Source organism: Rhinolophus sinicus, chromosome 18 (assembly GCF_057876585.1).
Source record: "Rhinolophus sinicus isolate RSI-liver-muscle chromosome 18, RSI-T2T, whole genome shotgun sequence".
Classification (NCBI taxonomy): domain Eukaryota; kingdom Metazoa; phylum Chordata; class Mammalia; order Chiroptera; family Rhinolophidae; genus Rhinolophus; species Rhinolophus sinicus.
Genome location: NC_142518.1, coordinates 97,447,852 through 97,467,623, shown reverse-complemented (window position 1 = coordinate 97,467,623; position 19,772 = coordinate 97,447,852). Strand labels below are relative to the sequence as shown.

Sequence of the window (19,772 nt, the reverse complement as noted above, 5' to 3'; positions counted from 1 at the left end):
CCAGGCCACCCCTCTCCATCGTGCACTGTCCCCCACGCCACGCCGCCGTGACCCTGCTACGGCTCTCAAGGACCTGAGAAGATGCCAGAGCTCAGCCAAGGGCTTCCCTGATTTAAAGAACCCACATGCCACCGCGATCGCCCTGTGACGCGCACCGACCTCCCAGCATAACCAGTTTCTTTCATTTAGGTCAGGGCCATGGCATCAAATTGGCCACCAGGAGGCAAACTTGGGCTGTTGGTGGGGTGTGCACTTACCGGGCCTCGAGGAGCTGCTAAGCTTCGATTTTTTCTATAAAGAACCACCACCCATGAGGGACAAGTCCTCTCTCCACCCGGATGCCTGCCCCGGAGGTTGGCGCTGGGAAACAGGGTGAGAGGCAAGCGTTTCCCGTGGCACACTGGGGGCTTCCTAGCTTTAGAGACTGGGTGGCTCACTCTTGACACAGTCCTTTTCCCTGAGGATGGCAAAAGTCTTCTCAAATGTACATTTCAAGGCTCCCCGGGGAGATGGGAAGAGTGGAGGTGGGGAAAGGGCCCAGGGCACGTGGATCGCGGCCGCGAGATGAGGAATGAAGTGATTAGCTTGGCTTCTGATCGCAATATAGGTGCCCACAGGCACCTCTGAGCTAGCCTTCCGCTATGGGGTGTTATGGCAGCCTATGGCTTTCCAGCCTCCGCTCCCCTCCCCCTTTCCTCTCCCCTCCGCTTCCCCACCCCTCCGCCCCAGAATCCCGCGCACACGCAGTGCCTGCCCGTGGCCGTGGGTCTCAGGCTCGTGAACTCCTCAGCACAGCATCATTAGTTAGTCAGCAGCAGTCAGGAAGTGTTCTGTATTGCAAAGGGCTAACCAGGCCTGGGGAAGAATCCAAACTATTTGGGGGCCTTCGGGACCACAATGGCAAGGGAAGAGGGCATTCTTTGGGGACCTTTGTGGATGAAACCGACGACGTAGGAAAATGAGAGATGGTTACCATGCGCAAAACCTAGCCTGGCCGACTTAGCAAGGACTCTTTAGCCTACCAGTGATGGGGTTCTTGCATCCAGCACACTTCTTGGCCACAAAGTTCTTGTAGCAATCCACGCAGTAATACTGGTCCTCCACAGCGGTGAAACGCTGCCCAGCCAGCTTCTTAGAGCAGGTAACACACACAAAGCACTCGGCATGCCAGGGCTGATCCTGGTAAGTGATTCCTCCAGATGTGATGGCCTAGACCAGGGAGTGTAGCACCGGATTCAGATTCAACAACCATTTTGTTGAATGCCTACTATGTGCCAGGCACTGTGCTGGGCGCTTTGGTCTACAGTATCTCATTTAATCGCCACAACGGCCATGGGAGGCAGGTGCTATTATTATGCCCGAGTTACAGATGAAGACACCGAGGCTCAGAGAAGGCGAGCCCCCATGCGAGGTTACACAGTGACTAGGTGGTGGAGACAGGCCTCTAGAGCCAGGGCCGCCCGTGCCTCCGGGGTGAGCGCCGTCAGACAGCCTGACTCGGCTGGGCACTGCTCTCTACTACCACAGTCTCCTCATCTGTCAAACGAGCATAATAATTCCCACGTCACAGGGCTGTCGTGGGGATGGAATGGGATAGTGTGTGTGCAAGTGCTCTGCCAACTGTCAAACGCTTCTAGAAACAACAGTTCACACAGAACTCCCTTGACAACCTACCTTGTTGCACTTCACGCAATGCTTGGCAAATTTGGTCTCGTGGCAAGTCGTGCAGTAGAAGTCCTCCCCTTTAGGGAAGAAGCTTCCAGTCCCGATCACTTGCTTGCAGTTGCTGCAGGTGAAACAGTCTTTGTGCCAGACGATCCCCTTGTACTCCACGTTCTGATCTCCTGCGGGGGGGAAGCAGTCGGATAGCCCCACTGACAGTGCTCTGCAGGGGGCTGCATCCACTCAGCTCCCAGCCTGGGCCCTCCAGACGTGAGGGAATGCAGGCCCTGCAGTTACTGGCCTCACACTTCACATGAACCTGCCCGTGGGGGGTTCTCAACAATTGCCTACTTGTGGGTGTGCCAACCCAGAGCTGTCAGGGAGGGGACCCCAGCTGTAGTGTTTGAGGAGTAAATGCCTGAGTCCCCACTCCCACTCCCATGCCCTTCATGGACTTAGAGATTCCCTAGGGGACTGGCTGACCCAGAGTTACACCCTAAGGAGGAAGCATGCTTCGATCACTTACTATACCCAAATGAGAAAGCGCTACATACTTTTCACTTCCTTCTCTTGCCACAGACAGTTCTCTCCAGTGGTCTTTAGTTTCCGAGTGTGTGCGTGTGTGCGAGCATATATGTGTACGCATGTATACATGTATATATATGCGTGCATATATACGCTAAAAGCTAAGAGCAGCTCACAGCAGCATTAGCCCCATCGTCATAAGTAACCCCCATCATCTCTGCCCTCAGGCCTCCTCCCTGGCCACCCCGGGGGTGAGTGTGGGCAGTACCTGGCACAATTGGCTTGAAGCAGCCCTTGCACTTGAGGGATTCCTCCCGCGTAGTGCACTTGTTGCACAGGATCTTGTTGTCCTTGGCCACAAAGGTCTCATTGGCCAAGGGGTGAAGGCACTTGGAGCAGCGAAAGCAGGTATCGTGCCAGTAGCGGTTCTTGTAGTGCACCTCCTGGAAACCAAGGAGAAGGGGACGGGCTGCTGTGTGTGATACCGGGGGGCGCAAGGGGCGGGGGACACCGCCCTTCACACCCCGGGGCTAGCCCCAGGTGAATGTCCTTGTGAGTAACATGAGGGACATGGAGGTGAGGATGGAAGACTCACAGCTCCTGAAACAAGGGTACGAGTACAACCAAAGAGCTGGCGTGGGCCTTGGCGCCAGCCAGTCCAAGTCCGGCATAGACAGCTTGGGGTGCTGTCAAGGCAATGAATGCTAGGCAAGGGTGGCCAGCTCCTGGGCTAGGGCCTCGGTTTCCTCATCTCCATGCCACTGCCTGCCCTGCCTTCCACACAGGTGACTGCGGTGATGAGGAGAACTCAGGAGAAGGTGGGCTTTTGTTGTCTCAGCTGCAGGAAAGCCACCCTGTCCCGTCCCCATGTGGGGACCACTTTACCTTGCTGTCCGCACTGATGGGCTTGCGGCAGTCCACGCAGGTGTTGGCGCAGAACTTGTCAAAGCACTTCAGGCAGGAGTGGTGGCCATCCTTCTCCACATACTTCTTCCCCTGCAGGGGGTCCCTGCAGTAGTGGCAGTCAAACTTCTCAGCCATGGTGCCCACCCTATACCTAGAGGGACCTGTGGAGGCAAGCAGATAGAACAAATGACCAATGGAAAGGCCAGCGCGCTCTGCTGCACAAGCTCACGGGGACAGCTGCATGATGTCGTGTGGGGCTTGCAGGCACCAAGTTAACAGATACTTCGCTATGACTCCTGGGAAGAAAGCACCCCAGAGGGTAGCTCCCTAGGGGCCAGAAGGCCAATGGCCAGTGAGTCCCTGGGGACTTGGGAGAAAACCCTGCTGGGATATCCCGTTGTGCTGCTTCCCAGAACCCTGAGAGGGACAAGTGGACCAGAGCTTGCGTTGGCCGGACAGGGACTCAGGGCTGTGTGGTGGCTGTTGGTAGTGATGTGAATAGTGCAGGAGTTGACGGAGCAGGCAAGAGAGGAGGACTTGTTTTACACAAAGCGACACACAGCTTTGGGTACCGTCTGCATGCAGCAGCTGCTTGGAGGAGACATGCTTGCTGGCTACGCCAGCTGCGGAAGAAGGAGGTGCCTAGACCCTCTGCTTTAAGGGCTGCGTTCTAGATAGTGAGCCAGAAACCTCTTTGCCAGCTTCCGGCTCCCCCTTTGGTACTTCTTGGTGTGTGTGTGTGTGTGTGTGTGTGTGTGTGTGTGTGTGTGTGGAGGGGGACAGCATCCTCCAGAGGCCTCACGTTCCTCTTGTCTGTAAAATTCAGTTCATCTGAACAAAAACTTACTGCTGACTCTAGACTACGCTAGGCATGCAAGCAATCCTTATTAGTTTGTGTAAAATGTCTGCATTTACTTTAAATCTGGCAGAACACTTTTTAATCCCTGAATGGATACTTAAGCAGTTTTGTCCAAGATAGTTTACTGACTTTTGAGATCTGAGCAATCAAGCAAGAGAGGATTTCGTAAAAGTGGCTTTCTCAATTGGTACCGGCAAGTTCTGCAACTGAATTACTTGTCACCGGGATGTACAATTCTGTGACATGCCAAAATCAAATCTCCCTCTTTGTTCAAGCAAGTGAGGGTCCATACAGTTAATGAAGTGTTACTAGTTAGGACATTTGCTGTTTTAAAAATTGCACTTTTAAAGTAAAATCGGGGGTGGGGTGATGGTGTCACTTTTAAAAGGTCTTAAGCTGATTATTCCAAGCACCCCTTCCATTACCTTCATATGAACAACTCCCCTTGTCCCCCTCCCCTACACCCCACCACCGGCACCCTAAACCACCAGCCGGCATCACAAGCTAAGGCACTCTGCTAATCCTGCCACCAAAAAGGTACCAAATGTGAGTATCTATTGACTCTCAACTTCTTTAAACATATATATAACTTGTTCCTCTCTCTCTGAAAAAGAAACTTACATGGGCAAATACACAGCAATTATTTAATTTGTGCGGAAACACAAGAATGGAGACTATTTTCTCCAACTACCCACAAACATGGTTATTGTGCTAGCAGACATTCCTCACGTAATTTAGAGAGAAAGAACGAGGGAAAAGCAAAGAGCAGTTGCTCGGTACTCACCGCAGCTCTTCCACTCACTGAACGGCCCCAAACTCCCACTTTGGGTCCCATTCCCAGTCTTTTTTTTTTTTTTTTTTTTTTTTTTTTTTTTTTTTTTTTACAGAAACACATGTCCAAGTTATTTGAATCCTGTTGCCACAGGCAACCAAATAGCAGAGTGTGAGCTAAGGAAACCACACCCTGTGTCTCAGACCCCGCCTTGGCGAAGGCCAGTGAACTGTCACTCAGAACTGGGTCAGTTTCTGAAGCCAGTCCCCAAACAGGGAATCGGACTACTGACAAGCATCATGTTCTGGACCAGCCCAGCTCCTGCCCCTGCTGGCACACAGACAGACCCCCTCCTCTCTAAAGAACTAATGACTGAAGCAAGTAACTGACATTCTTAGACAAGGACAACTGCTCGACACAGTAGTGTCACAGTTCAGAGCTTTATCGAGACCAGAGAATGGTTCTTACTGGCACTTTCCCCCAAAAGAAAAGCAGGATGTTCCCTTACATAATTGGGTTGGAAATGAAAAGTAGAGACATGGTGAAAGCAGGGTCTGTCTCCTTGAACTACACACTATTTACGTAAGGCAGCTTTTAAACTGCCTTTTGCCTCTGATAGAAAAAAAACAGTCTGTCACAGTGATAGTATGTTGGAAATCACTCTCCTTAATTCATCCTTGCTGGTCTTTCACATGTCACATAAAATCCTTGTCTTATTAGCTTTTCCACATTGAAACTGTGCACTCAACAAAGATTCACTTTGTTGTCAAGAGCTCAGTAGAGAAACCAAATAAATCTCCAGTAGCAGCAAATGCCAGGAAATTAAATTATCAGTGGCTCCTAAATGCCATTTGGCAGGAAATCAGAATCGATAAGAAGCACTGGCTTCCTGCATGGCTACTAACCTCAGCTGATTTAGCCCTTCAGAGACTATTTTCTTCGACCATATTTGAAAATCCCTCCTTCTCCCTTACCAAACTCTCTATTTAGAGTAGAACTTAGAACCCTACTTATTATTTTTTTAAAAGATTTTATTGGGGAAGAGGAACAGGACTTTATTGGGGAACAGTGTGTACTTCCAGGACTTTTTTCCAAGTCAAGTTGTTGTCCTTTCAGTCATAGTTGTGGAGGGAGCAGCTCGGTTCTAGGTCCAGTTGCCATTGCTAGTTGGAGGGGGCACAGCCCACCATCCCTTGCGGGAGTCGAACCGGCAACCTTGTGGTTGAGAGGACGCGCTCCAACCAACTGAGCCATCCGGGAGCTCAGTGGCAGCTCAGCTCAAGGTGCCGTGTTCAATCTTTAGTTGCAGGGGGCGCTGCCCACCATCCCTTGCGGGAGTCGAGGAATTGAGCTGGCAACCTTGTGGTTGAGAGCCCACTGGCCCATGTGGGAATCGAACCGGCAGCCTTCAGAGTTAGGAGCATGGAGCTCCAACCGCCTGAGTCACCGCACTGGCCCCTGAACCCTGCTCATTTGAATATCACTCTGTTTTGGTGTATTTCGAAGAAGAAATGGATTCCAAATATATCTATATTAAAGTACCATATGGAGTCCCCGCTAAGGGGAGTCCCATCTCATGCTATTTCTGAATCCTAGCTTTACGGTCAAAATACAGGTATAAGTGTCATACAAAAAAGAAACCACTGGAAAACACAGTGAATTCTATTTAGAGGTATTCAGAGGTTTTGGCTCACAGTACCAGAGAGATCTTACCTGCCATGCCTTTACCATTTTAAAACCATGTACATTCAAACCGTTAATGTTACCAAAGCCAAGTTCTTCATTGGTTACTTTCATATTTCTAGAACATGACTTGCTCAGGGTTTCTAGGCATCCATATGAGGAAATAATTCATGGCTCAACAATGAACATGGAAGTACCAGAGTGTGTTGAATGTGGAGTCAGTCAATGGAGTTGCTCACCACTTTATCATTCCTATAGTGCAGGGTCTTAAACCAAGCAATAGGAAAATTAAATGAATCCAATGCAAGTTAATGGCACCACTATGGAGAGTCCAACCTCTTGGGGTTTGGGCATCCTGGCTGAAGGCATTATCATTTTTTTTCTTTCTGCAGTGTGAAAAATTCAGTCATCTTATATTCCCCACCACTGTACACTTAAACCCAAAGAGTCTGTGTCCGGGTGGAGAGACAGATTTCCAAGGGCATATCCGTTTAGAACTGATTTCCACCGTGGACTCAAATCTTTCTCATGTGTATGGAAACGCTTATTTGTCAAGACAAAATAGGCACTTCTAGGAATACTGGCTTTATTGCCTAATAAGTAAACAGGCTGGAAATACTGAAAGCATGTTAACAATGTCGATGACAAATTCATGAACTCTAGTACTCTTTTGCAATAAATCCAATTAAGTGGAACTTGGGGCAACCTGAATCAGCTTACCTCGTGTTTTTCTAACCTTATGATTATTTGATCCCAAACTATTCCGAACCGCCACACACTGTGCTAGGAGGAAGCTGGAGTAATACATTCCTGCTGACAAGATAGTTATCATGTCAAAACTTTGTATAAAATATGGACGATGTGTACAAGAGCAAAATATTTTGTTACTACTCATCTTCAGAGATGTTAACAATGCTAAGTTAACAGCTTATAAATGACAATGCTGAGGTTCCAAAGAGAACAGATACCCCGATGTGTGGGCTCCACCAAAATGAGCCATAGTTAAGCTCTGACTTCAAGAGGAGAGAAAAGCTTTGCACTTTCCTTTCTTTCCCATTGTTGGAAATAAGAGGTCAGAGAATGAAGATGGCATTTACCTCTTCTTTGGGACTTGCTTTAATCTTACTGAATGACATATACTTAGGTGTTTATCTCTTAGGGAATAATTTTTACTCTCTTAGCAATTTCTAAGTAGATGAAATCCGAAGCTTTTAACCTTCCAAAACTTCCAGATCTGTTTGCCTTGACCTATTGCTGTTATCTGGGAAAGGGCATGTCATCAATCATTAAGTGAAACCTGGATACATATAATTACAGTGCTGCTTCCCTTCCCGCCCATCACTGTCTAAGCCATGTTTTCCCTAAGGTAGCTCTTCGACTAATTTTAACCTCACAGTGTGGCCCTCATCTGTATGTAGTACAGAGGTTTCTCTGTCACAGAAAAGTTTGCCAATACACTAGGAGCCCCCGGGACCTAATCCAGGGCCTTGCATGCAGGAGTCACACAGTACATGCCTGTTGATTGACAGATGGAAGTAAGTCACCACCGGTAACCTTCTAAAACTTCTTTTATTAAAAGCCTTTTATAACAAAGATTCCTGTTTTAGAAAAGTAGGGGACATCTCCTGTGACCTTAAGGGGCTGACATCTAAACCAGCTGTCCTGAATAGACTTAGTAGGTTAGAATGCAATTGGAAATGTGACTGAGTGATCAAATTTTAGATATTTATTCCAAGATGGTAGCCTGACTTTCTTGCTATGCCTGTTTCAAAAGACACATCACTCTTCATTTAATAAAGAAGCTTCTTCTTTCAGAAAATCCCTGAACTACATCCAACATGCTATAAGGTGCCTACATAAACCTCAGTATCTCAATAAAAAGTTTTGGCTTTTCATTATGGAAGGCAGTGTGGAGGTTCCTCAAAAAATTACGAATAGAATTGCCATATGACCCAGCAATCCCTCTCCTGGGTATCTACCCAAAAAATCTGAAAACATTTAGAGATAAAGACACGTGTGCTCCAATGTTCATTGCAGCTTTGTTTACGATGGCCAAGACATGGAAACAACCAAAATGTCCTTCGATAGATGAATGGATAAAGAAGTTGTGGTATATATACACAATGGAATACTATTCGGCAGTAAGAAAAGATGATATAGGAACATTTGTGACAACATGGATGGATCTTGAGAGAGTAATGCTGAGCGAAACAAGTCAGACAGAAAAAGCAGAGAACCATGTGATTTCACTGATATGTGGTATATAAACAAAAAACAACAAAAGAACAAGACAAACAAATGAGAAACAGAAACTCATAGACACAGACAATAGTTTAGTGGTTGCCAGAGGGTAAGGGGGGTGGGGGTGGGGGGTGGGAGATGAGGGTAAGGGGGATCGAATATATGGTGATGGAAGGAGAACTGACTCTGGGTGATGAACACACAATGGGATTTATAGATGATGTAATACAGAATTGTACACCTGAAATCTATGTAATTTTACTAACAATTGTCACCCCAATAAATTTAATAAAATAAAATTAAAAAAAAAAAAGTTTTGGCTTTTGATTTAATCCTGTATATATATGAGTAATATAACATCGCAGCCCTTTTTTTTTTTACGATCAACCTCTCATTAGAGAAGATTCAATTTGAATTTGATCATCTGGCTTGTATTTTTATGTGTATTTTCTCATGTATTTCTTGCTAACGTTCATTTTTCGCCTCATGCCTAAGGAAAAAGTGAGTCTTATGACTAGGTAGCATTTTTCTAACTATGTGCTTTCCCTGAATGGTATACATAACGTACATTGTAAACAATGAACAGCAACCCAAATGGAAAAAAAAATCAGGTTATTTCTGATCTGTTCATTGCTAAGTCCAACATGCCAGTCTGTTAGTCACTCCATGTATAAATATTGGCTTCTAAAGAAAGGGTATATTGCTTTCCTGCAATATACAACAAATGGAACATTCAACAAATAGAATGGAGCCTTAGCTGATGAATAGGACACTTGTGTAACAGTTATGCTCGTGCACCTGGAGGTGTCGTCAGACATTTGGGAATAAATACCTAAATAGTTGCCATGAGACGGAGTTCATGAGTCACGGCTGAAAAGTAGTCTTTCATTGAATTTCCTAGAAAATCAGAAAGTGTTTTTTTCCCTTAAAAATAGAACATGTACAGAATGATTCAATGTTATTAGCAACATCATTTGTACGCGGCATTTAGGGGAAAAAAACCATATATATCTCTTGTGGATCACTGATAGACAGGTAACACAGTTTACATTATACCTGGTATTAGGAGGGTTGGATAGAGATTATTAAAGAAAAAATTATGTGCCACTGAACTTCCACTGGGCCAGATTCTATTCTAGTGCTATTTTGTGCATAGTAAAAGCTTTTCATAATGTTGCACATATTATGTGCAGCACGTTCCATCTTCCATATAGGAAAACAGCGCTTCCAACCCGGCAGCAATAAAACCTGTGTTTTCAGTTTCTCTAGTTGTGGTGAAGTACCATAGTAGGTGGTCGTTTGGTGGTCATTAAAAGTACAAAAAACCTGAAACTAAAATTTAAAAAAGTACAAAACGTTCAGTTTCATCCTCCACCAAATCTTCTGACTACTATTTTTCAGTTATTTTAAAAAAGCCAATCCAGTTTGATTACGCCCTCTCACCCCACTGTTTCATTTTCCATGGCACCCGGAAAAAACTGTCGGGCGTGTGTAACCCACTGGGCAATGGCTGGTGAAGGGAATCAATGGCTGAATAACATGGCAAGTGATCTTCCCTCCCACCGCACCCCCACACCAGACCTCAACTTGAAAGAGAAAAAAACATATAAAGGGTAAAGGATTTGCGTACACACAATTTTGCAGACTGCAAGTGTTCAGTAACAAAAGTATAATTTCTTGTACTTGAAATGTCCTCTCAGTACATGGATAGTCACTAAAATTGGATTCTGATCCAATTCTGTCCATACAAAGGCAATTTGGGGGCAATGTGGATTTTCTTTCTGTGAGGAAAGAAAATTCTGTGAGGATTTTCTTTCTCTTTCATCTTCTTCCATGGATCTATGAACCTAATGCAATACAAAACAATAGTTCCCGATTTAAAAACTCATCTAAAAGGTGTCAATTAATTTGTCTAATTTAGTCACAGTTATAGCCTCCAGATTTATATTAATATAAGCAAGAATAACGTCAGGATTTGGTACAATTTAAAACCCAAGGTTGGGTATGCTGTAATTATGTCACCTTTTAAATATATCATTTTCCTATTCTGTCACTTAGTAAGTAAAATGGGGAGTTCCTTTACCAGTTAACATGCATTCAAGGTCCATTGGAACAACTAGTATAGCTGAATAGTTTGCCTCTGCCCAGAGAATGTGTATGTTGGCTGATTACCACAATCTCAGGCATGTGGTACCATGTTGGTAAAGTGGCTCCTGGGAAACAGAGACAGTGCTTGAACACTTGGGAAGAAGGAAGACATTGCATTGAGGCAGCGAATTCCATTGCAGCATACTTGTTTTAAAACACCCAAGGAGAACACTTCCAAAAGTATTCCCATTGTTTAAGTATCGGCAGGCAATTATAAGTTTCAAAAATAATTTTTCCAAAAGACTGCCACTAACAATTACTTTGTCCCTTAATCTAAAAGGTAGGCAGCAGGACCAAGTGCCCAGCTTCTAAGAAAGGGGACCGTTATTTAGGCAGAGGGCAAAGAGCAGCAGCAGCATTCCTGGCTTCGGAGGAGAGATTGGCAGCAGGCTGACTTGAGAGAACCGGGCTTTCCGGGGAGACTGCCTGACCTTCAGTCCTTTGACCCCTATTCCGCAGTGTCTTGTCCACAGCCAAAGGGCTTCCTTAATGTCAGTTTACAAAACAAGAGGAAGGCTCTTATGGTAATGACAGTCCAGAGATTCCGAAAATTTGCCCCTTTTCTTGATAAGAACAATTAACAACCCAAGTGTCATATCAAAAGGATCATAGTTGTTTTTTCAGGAAGACTGAAAAGATTATTCAGAAAAAGGGAAGATATGTGGTAAGTCATTATGGACTGTCTTAGTTATAAATATTCCTCCTTCCAGCTCCATATTTGATTGACCTTTTCTAAACACCTTAAGTTCAATTTAAAGCACTATCAAGAAAACATTTGTATCTTATAAATAACCAAAGAAAACCAGAAGTTTCTAACCAAAGAAAACCTCTTTCTTCACACAACCTCTTACAGTTTCATAAGCTGTCCTAAAAAATGTACAATATAGTAAAAGGCTTACATACATTTTAAAAATAAGCCACTCAAACTGCTAATTTTTCTTGAGTAAGAATAACCTTTTATCTTTGAAACAGCATTAAAGGGGCAGAATAGAGATGAGCTGTCTTATTACCTACTTAGACAAGACTAAAATCATTTCATCAAAAAGTATCTTTTAGGCAAATGATGGATTCAGTGCCCTAACAAACTTATGCTCAAATAGAAGATAAAGAATATGAAGCTTTTACCTGAGTGTCTATGGGAAGCCATGGCTCAGAGACCAAGTTCAGGAGCAGCACCTAGACCAGTCCTCCCTCGACCCCACCTGAGAAGGCTGTGGCTCATTTGTGAACATACATTTAAGGGGAAGCAGCTAACACAAAAATAACCGAGAGCAGATGGCCCACCCCTCCCCAGAGATCACAACCTTAATCCCACTAGAAAATTCTTAACCATTTTAGGTGATCCAAGGGAGAAGAATAGGACCCAGTAAAAATACCAAACACTACATATAAATACCTGTGGTGCTACTCAGCATCCAAATTAGCTCCAGAGCCAGAGAGGCCACATAGAAAGTTATCCCTGTACCGGAATAAAATTTGGACTCAGCTCTGGCATAGCTTAACGCTGAGCCACCCTTGTTAACTCACTTTATATGCCTAAGGAGCTTGCATTTGGCCCTATGAAGAATTCATTTTTGTGCCATTCATGATAAAACTAACTGTAAGAGAAAGCCTTATGTTACCAGTATAATCAAAAGGGATTAGACACTATGAATATAGAGATCAAGGGCATTATGTATGTCCTCCTTGGTATGTACCACAGAGCAGCAGAATTACTGAAAAGAGCAATTCTAGCCATATATCTCCTTAGTGCTGGACAGAGCAGGACAGGACACAGACATACATGCCTAAACCCACTATGTAGACAAGGAAGAGACTCTGTCCCACAAACAAAATCTCTTCTCACCGTCAGGGACGATAAAAATAAAAATATGGGGCGGCTGGCTTGCTCAGTGGTTAGAGCGCAGTGCTCATAACACCAGGGTTGCTGGTTCGATTCCCCCATGGGCCAGCAAGCTGCGCCCTCCACAACTAGACTGAAAACAACAACTTGACATGGAGCTAATGGGTTCTGGAGAAACACACTGTTCCCCCATATTCCCCAGTAAAAAAAAAAAAAAAGAAAGTAAAAATATGGACCAAAATGAAGATGGTCACGTATCATGCTGTAACAGCTCAACAGGCTGCCCAATGGCTGGAGACTGCTCATCAGGAAGAAGCTCTAGGAAAAGCCGAGGTCCTCAAGATGACCTCTAAACCCCCTGCCCTGTTCATTCTCTAGCCTCATCCCTGTCCCAATTGCCCTCGCTCCCTTCATCTCCAGCCTCACTGGCATCTGCACCCTTCAGACACACCCACCTCAGGGCCCCAACACCGATTCCCTCAGCACCGAGCCTCTTGATTGCGCCTCTACTTCCTTCAAGGCTTTACTCCAAGTCCCTTTTTCAGTGATGTCTTCTTTAACCACCCTATTTAAAATTGCAACTATGCTCCCCATGCCCCACACTCCCTAGCCCCTGCCCCAATTTGATCCCCACAGTAACTATTTGTTGAAAAACAATGAATTAAAAGAAGCAAAAAGGCTTAATCAAGCCTCATATAAAACCAAAACACAGTCCCACCTGGAACCCTAAAAGTGGCTTTGGCCACTGAACTTCAAGGAAGGCATCCGACTTTCACTCCGGGACAGGCGCTGGGCTCAGTACCTTATAGACGCTGCCTTGTCTAGTGCATGTCAGTGGTTTTGGCACTATTCACACATCTCCCCTACCAGGCTGAGGGCTGGGAACATGCTTTACTTGTTTTGCTATTCCCAACAGATAGTAGGTAAGCAATATATGCTTCATGGATAAATGAATGAATGAGTTTCACAACTTTTATGCTTTTCTAATGTTTAGAAAAGCTATTCTAAAAGATAGCTGAAATTGTAACTCCTAGTTTGCTGGGAAAATGATGTAACAATAAAAGCCAGGATGTTACAGGCTTATTACATGATAATGTCCAAAAAAATAAGCCTGAGGAAAAAGGGAAGTGACACTGTGCACTCCTGCACGCCTCTCTAGCCTTTCTTATCCAGCCTGATTACATTATGGCAGGGAGATTGGCCAGTCTGAACAATACTACACCCCTAAAATAAACTTAAACTTTCACCCCTAGGAAATGCTCCTAATTTATTCGATGATCAACCTTTATGAACCCCAAATTTTAGATTTCAGTGAGGTGTATTTTTAGGTAGAGCCAAGGCCTCTAAAACACCTCTTGTAGTGCTGTGAACAATAAACTTAGATTGCCAAGTGCTTTCCTCGAGGAAGTCAATTCTAGTTTCAAGCCATGTATCAGGAGGTGTTTTGTTTTTTAAATTAAAGTTTATTGGGGTGACAATGGTTAGCAAAGTTACCTAGGTTTCAAGTGTACAATTCTGTAATACATCATCTATATATCACATTGTGTGTTCACCACCCAGAATCAGTTCTCCCTCCATCACCATATATTTGATCCCATTCTTTTACCAAGTTCCATTAGCTATCTGATCATTTTGAAAAGCAACAATGGAATACAGACAGACTGATAGCCTTATGAAGTTAGCAAGTAAACATAAATCTATTTTGTCTGAAACACAAGAACAAGAGAATTACTCCTGACCATTAATTAATTAGTCGGCTACAAGCCAGCGTGAGCTGGGAGCTTGGCCCGACAACAGCATTTATTCCATCTGCAGTTTATTTCAACCAGGTTAACTCTGCCTTCCTATAAACTTCATGAAGCATGACCACTGCCTGCTCTGACATTTGTCCCCATGCCCATGTCAAGTCACAAAACCACAACTTTCACAAAACCCAAACAGAACGGGCTCTTTGTGAGGTGAAACACAATTTCTCAGTAAGAATCGCTGGTGATTTAATCCTGCCTTGGATCAGTGGTTCAGAAACCTTGACGGTTATTTAGCACACACCCAAACAATCAGTGGTTTCATTAGTGTCCGAGCCAACTTCATTACATATTAACAGTATGATGTTAATAATATCCTTAATAATCACTGTACTGTTTACAAAGCGCCTTTATATACTGTTTGTGGAGCTGGTTGGTGTTTGATTAACAAATCTCTTTAGTGTCTGAAGGCCACATTTCAGACCTTTTAGTCTTTCACACTCCAGTGTACATCAGGATGATTTTTCAGTGAGTTAGGCATCACAAGTCCTAAGCTCCCTCTTGCATGTGGTCCTCTGGGAGCCATTTACTTCAGAGGTTATCTACGGATTCTTATCTTCCACCTACTCAGCAGTTACATTTTAACCTACCCACTGGCCCCACTTGTAGATGATACCACCCCATCTATTCATTTATTGTGGAGGATGAATACTTATTAAACAGATGTCCTACTATGTGGTGTAGAATATTTTGCTGTTCATAAAGAGTGAGATACAGTCCTTCCTTCCAAGTGTATCAAGATCAATATACAAATGACTGTCACGCAAGGCATAGCATGGTGAGTACTACAAGAGATATAAAGTGGTATAGATTTATCATAGGCAGCGATCGTATCAGGTTTGGAGGGATCAGAGAAGACTTGATGAATGTGATACTATTTGACCTGGTCCCTGAAAAATGGGTAAGGCTTTAGCACAAGGAGAAGAGGAGAGGGAATTCCAAGAAAAGGCACATTATGAACAAAAAATACGAGAACACAGGGCCGCCTCCCAAAGCAGGATGCAGCCCAGTGGGGGCAGGAGCACAGGATACATCTGAAGTGGCACATCAAGCTAGAAAGAAAGGGAAAGCCAGAGCTCGGAGGGTCTTTTTGCAATTGGTGCAAGAGAAGGGTGAGATCAGGGAAATATGAGCAGTGATAAGAAGAGTCAGTCTTAGGGAATGGAGTCTGGAAGCAGGGAAAGTCTAGAAGGGTATTGCTGTTGTCCAGATGAGACATGAGGGGAAATTGAATGAGAGCAACAATGGCAACAGGCATGAAAGGGAAAGGAGATGGAAGGCACACCGTGGGGCAGGACTCAAAGGACTCGTTAGATGTGTCAGAGGAGAAGGAGCTGGCAATCCTTCTGATGTGGCGATTCTGGGTGATCAGGAAATAATGGGGAATTTGGGAGGCAGCACTGGTGTGGGGAAGAGTGGCACTTTATTTGGAGCTTTACAGTGAGGTTCTCCTGAGATGTCAATAACTAACCCCCTTTAATGGGATCCAGTTGTCAAGTCGAGAGAGAACTAGGGCTAACAGTGCAGTTAACATGGAATCACGTTTATGGGAATTCTCACCCTGCAATCTAATCCCAGACTCTACCTCAGAAACACCGCTGGGAGGATCAAACTTCCAAAGTTCAAAGTGGTGCAACCTAAGAGTCAAACACGGCAAATTCAGTGACCTAGTTGGCCTACACCTCGGGAGTTCCTGGTTCACAGCTTGGCTTGTGGTCGCCCTTTTCCCTTTACTATAGTTTTTCTTTTACTGAAGAAATTTCCAAATGGTTGAAAAGTTATTCAGACATTTATTGGCCATTAGTCTTGGCCAGAGGCAAGAGGCTTATGACAATCTGGAATGGAGCCTTTGTGGATTTATCAGAGGTCTGATCTTCTTTTTCTTTTTTTGATTCTTCTTTTCTCCACCTGCCTACTACTAATAAATTAACACACTGCAAGTTTTTTCTCAGTATAACTTTGTCAGGCTACTAGTCCCTCCGCCAACAATTTTACTGAGTGACTCCAACTGCAATCTTAAGGCATCCAGTCATGCACTGTGATATGATGGGATTCGATGTTGAGCTCTCCCGAGTATTTCTTGTCCTATGAGTTCCTGCCAGAAAAAGGACAGTACAGCTTCAGCCATCTCATGTTCCTGTCAATCGTTAGGGTGGGAAGAGTACTTTTCCTTACTGACAAGTCAAATCTTGCAAAGTCACTGCTTAAATGTCACACAATTCAGGGCATACCCATCTGAATAAAACAAGGGAGCCCCCGTCCCCAAAACCACCTGAGGGGCGATTTCAGCATCCAAGATCCAAATGGAAGCAAAGCTGGAATTCTTCCTCCCCAAAGGGTCTCTATGAGTTTCAGAGCAAACGAAAGGGAGGCTACGAAAGGGGAAGACCTGCTATAAATGAGGTAAGATGCATGAAACTGAGGACCCTGTAAATAGCAACGCACCTGGGAAATGCTAATTCCCTCCAGAGAAGACCTGTTCATTTCACAATTAACCAGGGCTTAGGTTTCCTTGCAATTTTCACTCAGAGATTAAGAATTTAAACACATGCCATGGCCTCTGCCATTTGATTTTTGGAAATGTCATCCCATGATTCATAACAGTTTTAAATGTCTCTTGTCCCCAAAGTCAGCCCCTTCTTACACTGCTACAAGACTCTCACCAAGATGTATGAACTATCCCAAACACGTCCTATAGATATTTTGATGGGCCTCTAACCAGAAATCACCATCAGGACAACAATGAACAGATGACTTTCACAGCAAGCCACTATGATGATCTCAGATTTTTAAAAAAAAATTGAAGTGGCATTTAAAAGAGAAAATAATTTCACACAGTGTGAGGGATATAAATGATAAACGTCTAAGTATTGCTGTGTCTTGTGCACCTGAAACTAATAAAATTTTAAAAAGAGAAAAAATGACAGAAGAATTAGAAAGAGTTTTAGAAGAAAATATATAATACAAACACAGAATCTCAGATCAAGGGAAAATGAATGCATCATGAAACTGAGAAGCTGGTAGGGATAAATCTTTGTCATATTTTAGGTGTTAAACTTCTCTTCCATTCTATTTCTACCACCTACTTGTGACATATCTGTTTTATTTCCATGTTGCCATGTGCCATGATTCAAAACACCCTTTCAATCATGTTAAGTCCTGGCAGTCACCAAGCCCAGCTGTTATGGACATTTCAAGCCTCTGATAGATGCTTGAGAGCTAAACATGCCATAACCCTAGTCTCTAATCTACTCAGCTGATTAATATCCATCACAGGGAAAACCCAGCAAATCAAATAAGCTATTTCTTTATTCTTAAAGCTGCTAATGGAGATTGACTGCCTTAACCAGAGATGTTATCACAATACCTCATGAGCCCTGCTTCTTGGTGTGAGATCTCAACTAGTTAATTTGTCATTTACCAAAGGACTGTAATTAGGACATTACCTTATTATGCATTGATGTTTTCAACTCCTCAATAGGGGATAGCCCTGGAATTCAGGGCGAAAGTTGGAAACACTCATGAGTGGTTCTGCGGGGCTTGGTCATGGTACACAGAGATGGGAGTGGGAGCACAAGAGGCGGAAAGGGATCAAGCAGTGATGGGGTGTCACTCAGAAAGTCTAGATTTGGTTAGGTAACAGGGTTGACTGATAGCAGGGGCAATCGGATTTCTAGAGGATTGAAATAGCCTAAGGTGCAACCTCATTTGGTCCCCACCTGCCACGTTTCCCCGAGGGTCATTATCTGTCTGCCTGAGCTGTGTCTCAGTCTGGATTCGAAGCAGATACTCACAGGAGGACCCAGGAGGGTAGTGATCCACAGTGCTTCATAGCTGAGAGAGCAAACACAAATAACTTTCTGTGAAAAGAGCTATTCTGTTTGCAAGGGCCAGAGGGAAGGCCAGTGTGATCTTGTGTGTGGCCTGACATGAGTTCACTGCCCCAAAGCGTAGCTTGTTTTCTCTCTGTCTGTGCATGGTCAGGACAGAGTATAACAGGCGGAGTCTCTGGGTGCTTCCAACTTTATAATGATTGCATAATGGTAGAGTTGGAAATGACCTTAGATACCGTGTAGTCCAACCACCTCATTTTACAAACGGGGAAACTAAGGCCCAGAGTGGAGATGACTTGCTTCACAACATTAACAGCAGCCCCAGGTCTAGAACCTGAGTGTGCAGACGCCCAAGGCGCTATTCCTGGCACCGTATCAAGCTGCTTCCAACCAGGGCTCTTTACTCATGACAACGCAAAACCTGGGAATGCGATTTATGGTAAATGGGGCTCATGGTCCCTTGGTTTTTGATAATCAGCAGCAGAGGCTAGGTGTCCGGGTTACAGATCTGGAGACTAAGGGACAGTTGTATGATTTGTAGATGACCACTTTGTACATTCTCTCATGCTACAGTAAGAGTGGGGTCAAAGAGACCATAAACTTCAGCTGAGGTAACTGGAAAGTGGCAGTTGATACAGAGCCATGAGAGATAAGGACCAGGTTGATGGAAGAACAGAGGGTCTGCCTATAGCAGCTGACACTCAAGGAGCACGAGTGAGTGGTCTCAAAGCTCTTGAAGTCAAGCAGTACGTTCACCATGCCAGAAGGGGAGTACATGAACAGAACTACAGGAACAAGAAGTTTGGCAAACAGAATGTGAAAAGGAGTCTGCAGCTAGAGTGGCAGGAGCCACCAAAGGTCATTCAATTGAAAAGATCACATCACATTTACCTCAAATCCCAACCCTTCTGGTTCACTTCCAAGCAGTGTGATACTCAAGAAAACAAACACATGAATATGTACCTGGTGTTATTTACCAGACTGCCTAAGGTATGGAAAACTAAACAAAGAGTGATGGTGATTGTTGCATCCAATGGAACTCAAATAAAATGGTTCCGACTGGATCATAGCTATTTTTGAAGATTTCCACGAAAGAAATTGAAGTCTAATTTTACATGAGACTGTTTGAACATCATTGTTCTAAGACAGATAATATGGAATTTGCCCTAAGTTTAACATGATTATATCTATTTTATAAAGTTTCAAGGGAATACAGTGCTGTGGCTAAGGGCATGGACTCTGGAGCCAGAATGTCTAAATTGAATCCTGCCTCCACCACTTACTAGTTGTGTGCAAGCAAGATCTACTTAACTTCTCTGTGACTCACTTTGCTCACCTGTAGAATGGGGATAACAATAATACCTATATTAATAGGGTTGTTGGGAAAAATAAAGTAGTAAATATTTGCAATATTTAGAACAGTGGCTGGCACAAAGGAAGCAAAACATATTATTTATGCAATTACACTCTAAAAATGTGGATGTCCCAAGTAGCA

At 44.2% G+C, this 19,772-nt stretch overlaps 1 protein-coding gene across 11 annotated transcripts in view; it reads right to left on the bottom strand.

The window, feature by feature from the left end:
* FHL1 (four and a half LIM domains 1) overlaps positions 1 to 19,772 on the bottom strand; it is a 59,548-nt gene that overhangs the window by 1,633 nt on the left and 38,143 nt on the right. For 2 of the 11 annotated variants that reach the window (XM_019714673.2, XM_074324125.1), the window contains exons 3-7: positions 3,073 to 3,254; positions 2,456 to 2,630; positions 1,675 to 1,844; positions 1,023 to 1,209; positions 258 to 457 (exon numbers count right to left, since the gene is read on the bottom strand). In XM_019714673.2, the coding sequence (XP_019570232.1) occupies positions 258 to 457; positions 1,023 to 1,209; positions 1,675 to 1,844; positions 2,456 to 2,630; positions 3,073 to 3,228 (888 nt within the window). In that variant the 5' untranslated portion in view covers positions 3,229 to 3,254. Of the gene's footprint in view, positions 1 to 257; positions 458 to 1,022; positions 1,210 to 1,674; positions 1,845 to 2,455; positions 2,631 to 3,072; positions 3,255 to 4,736; positions 4,769 to 9,480; positions 9,541 to 11,921; positions 12,073 to 19,772 lie in introns of those variants that run through there. The other 9 variants (XM_019714676.2, XM_074324128.1, XM_019714672.3 and 6 more) reach the window with 8 other exon arrangements.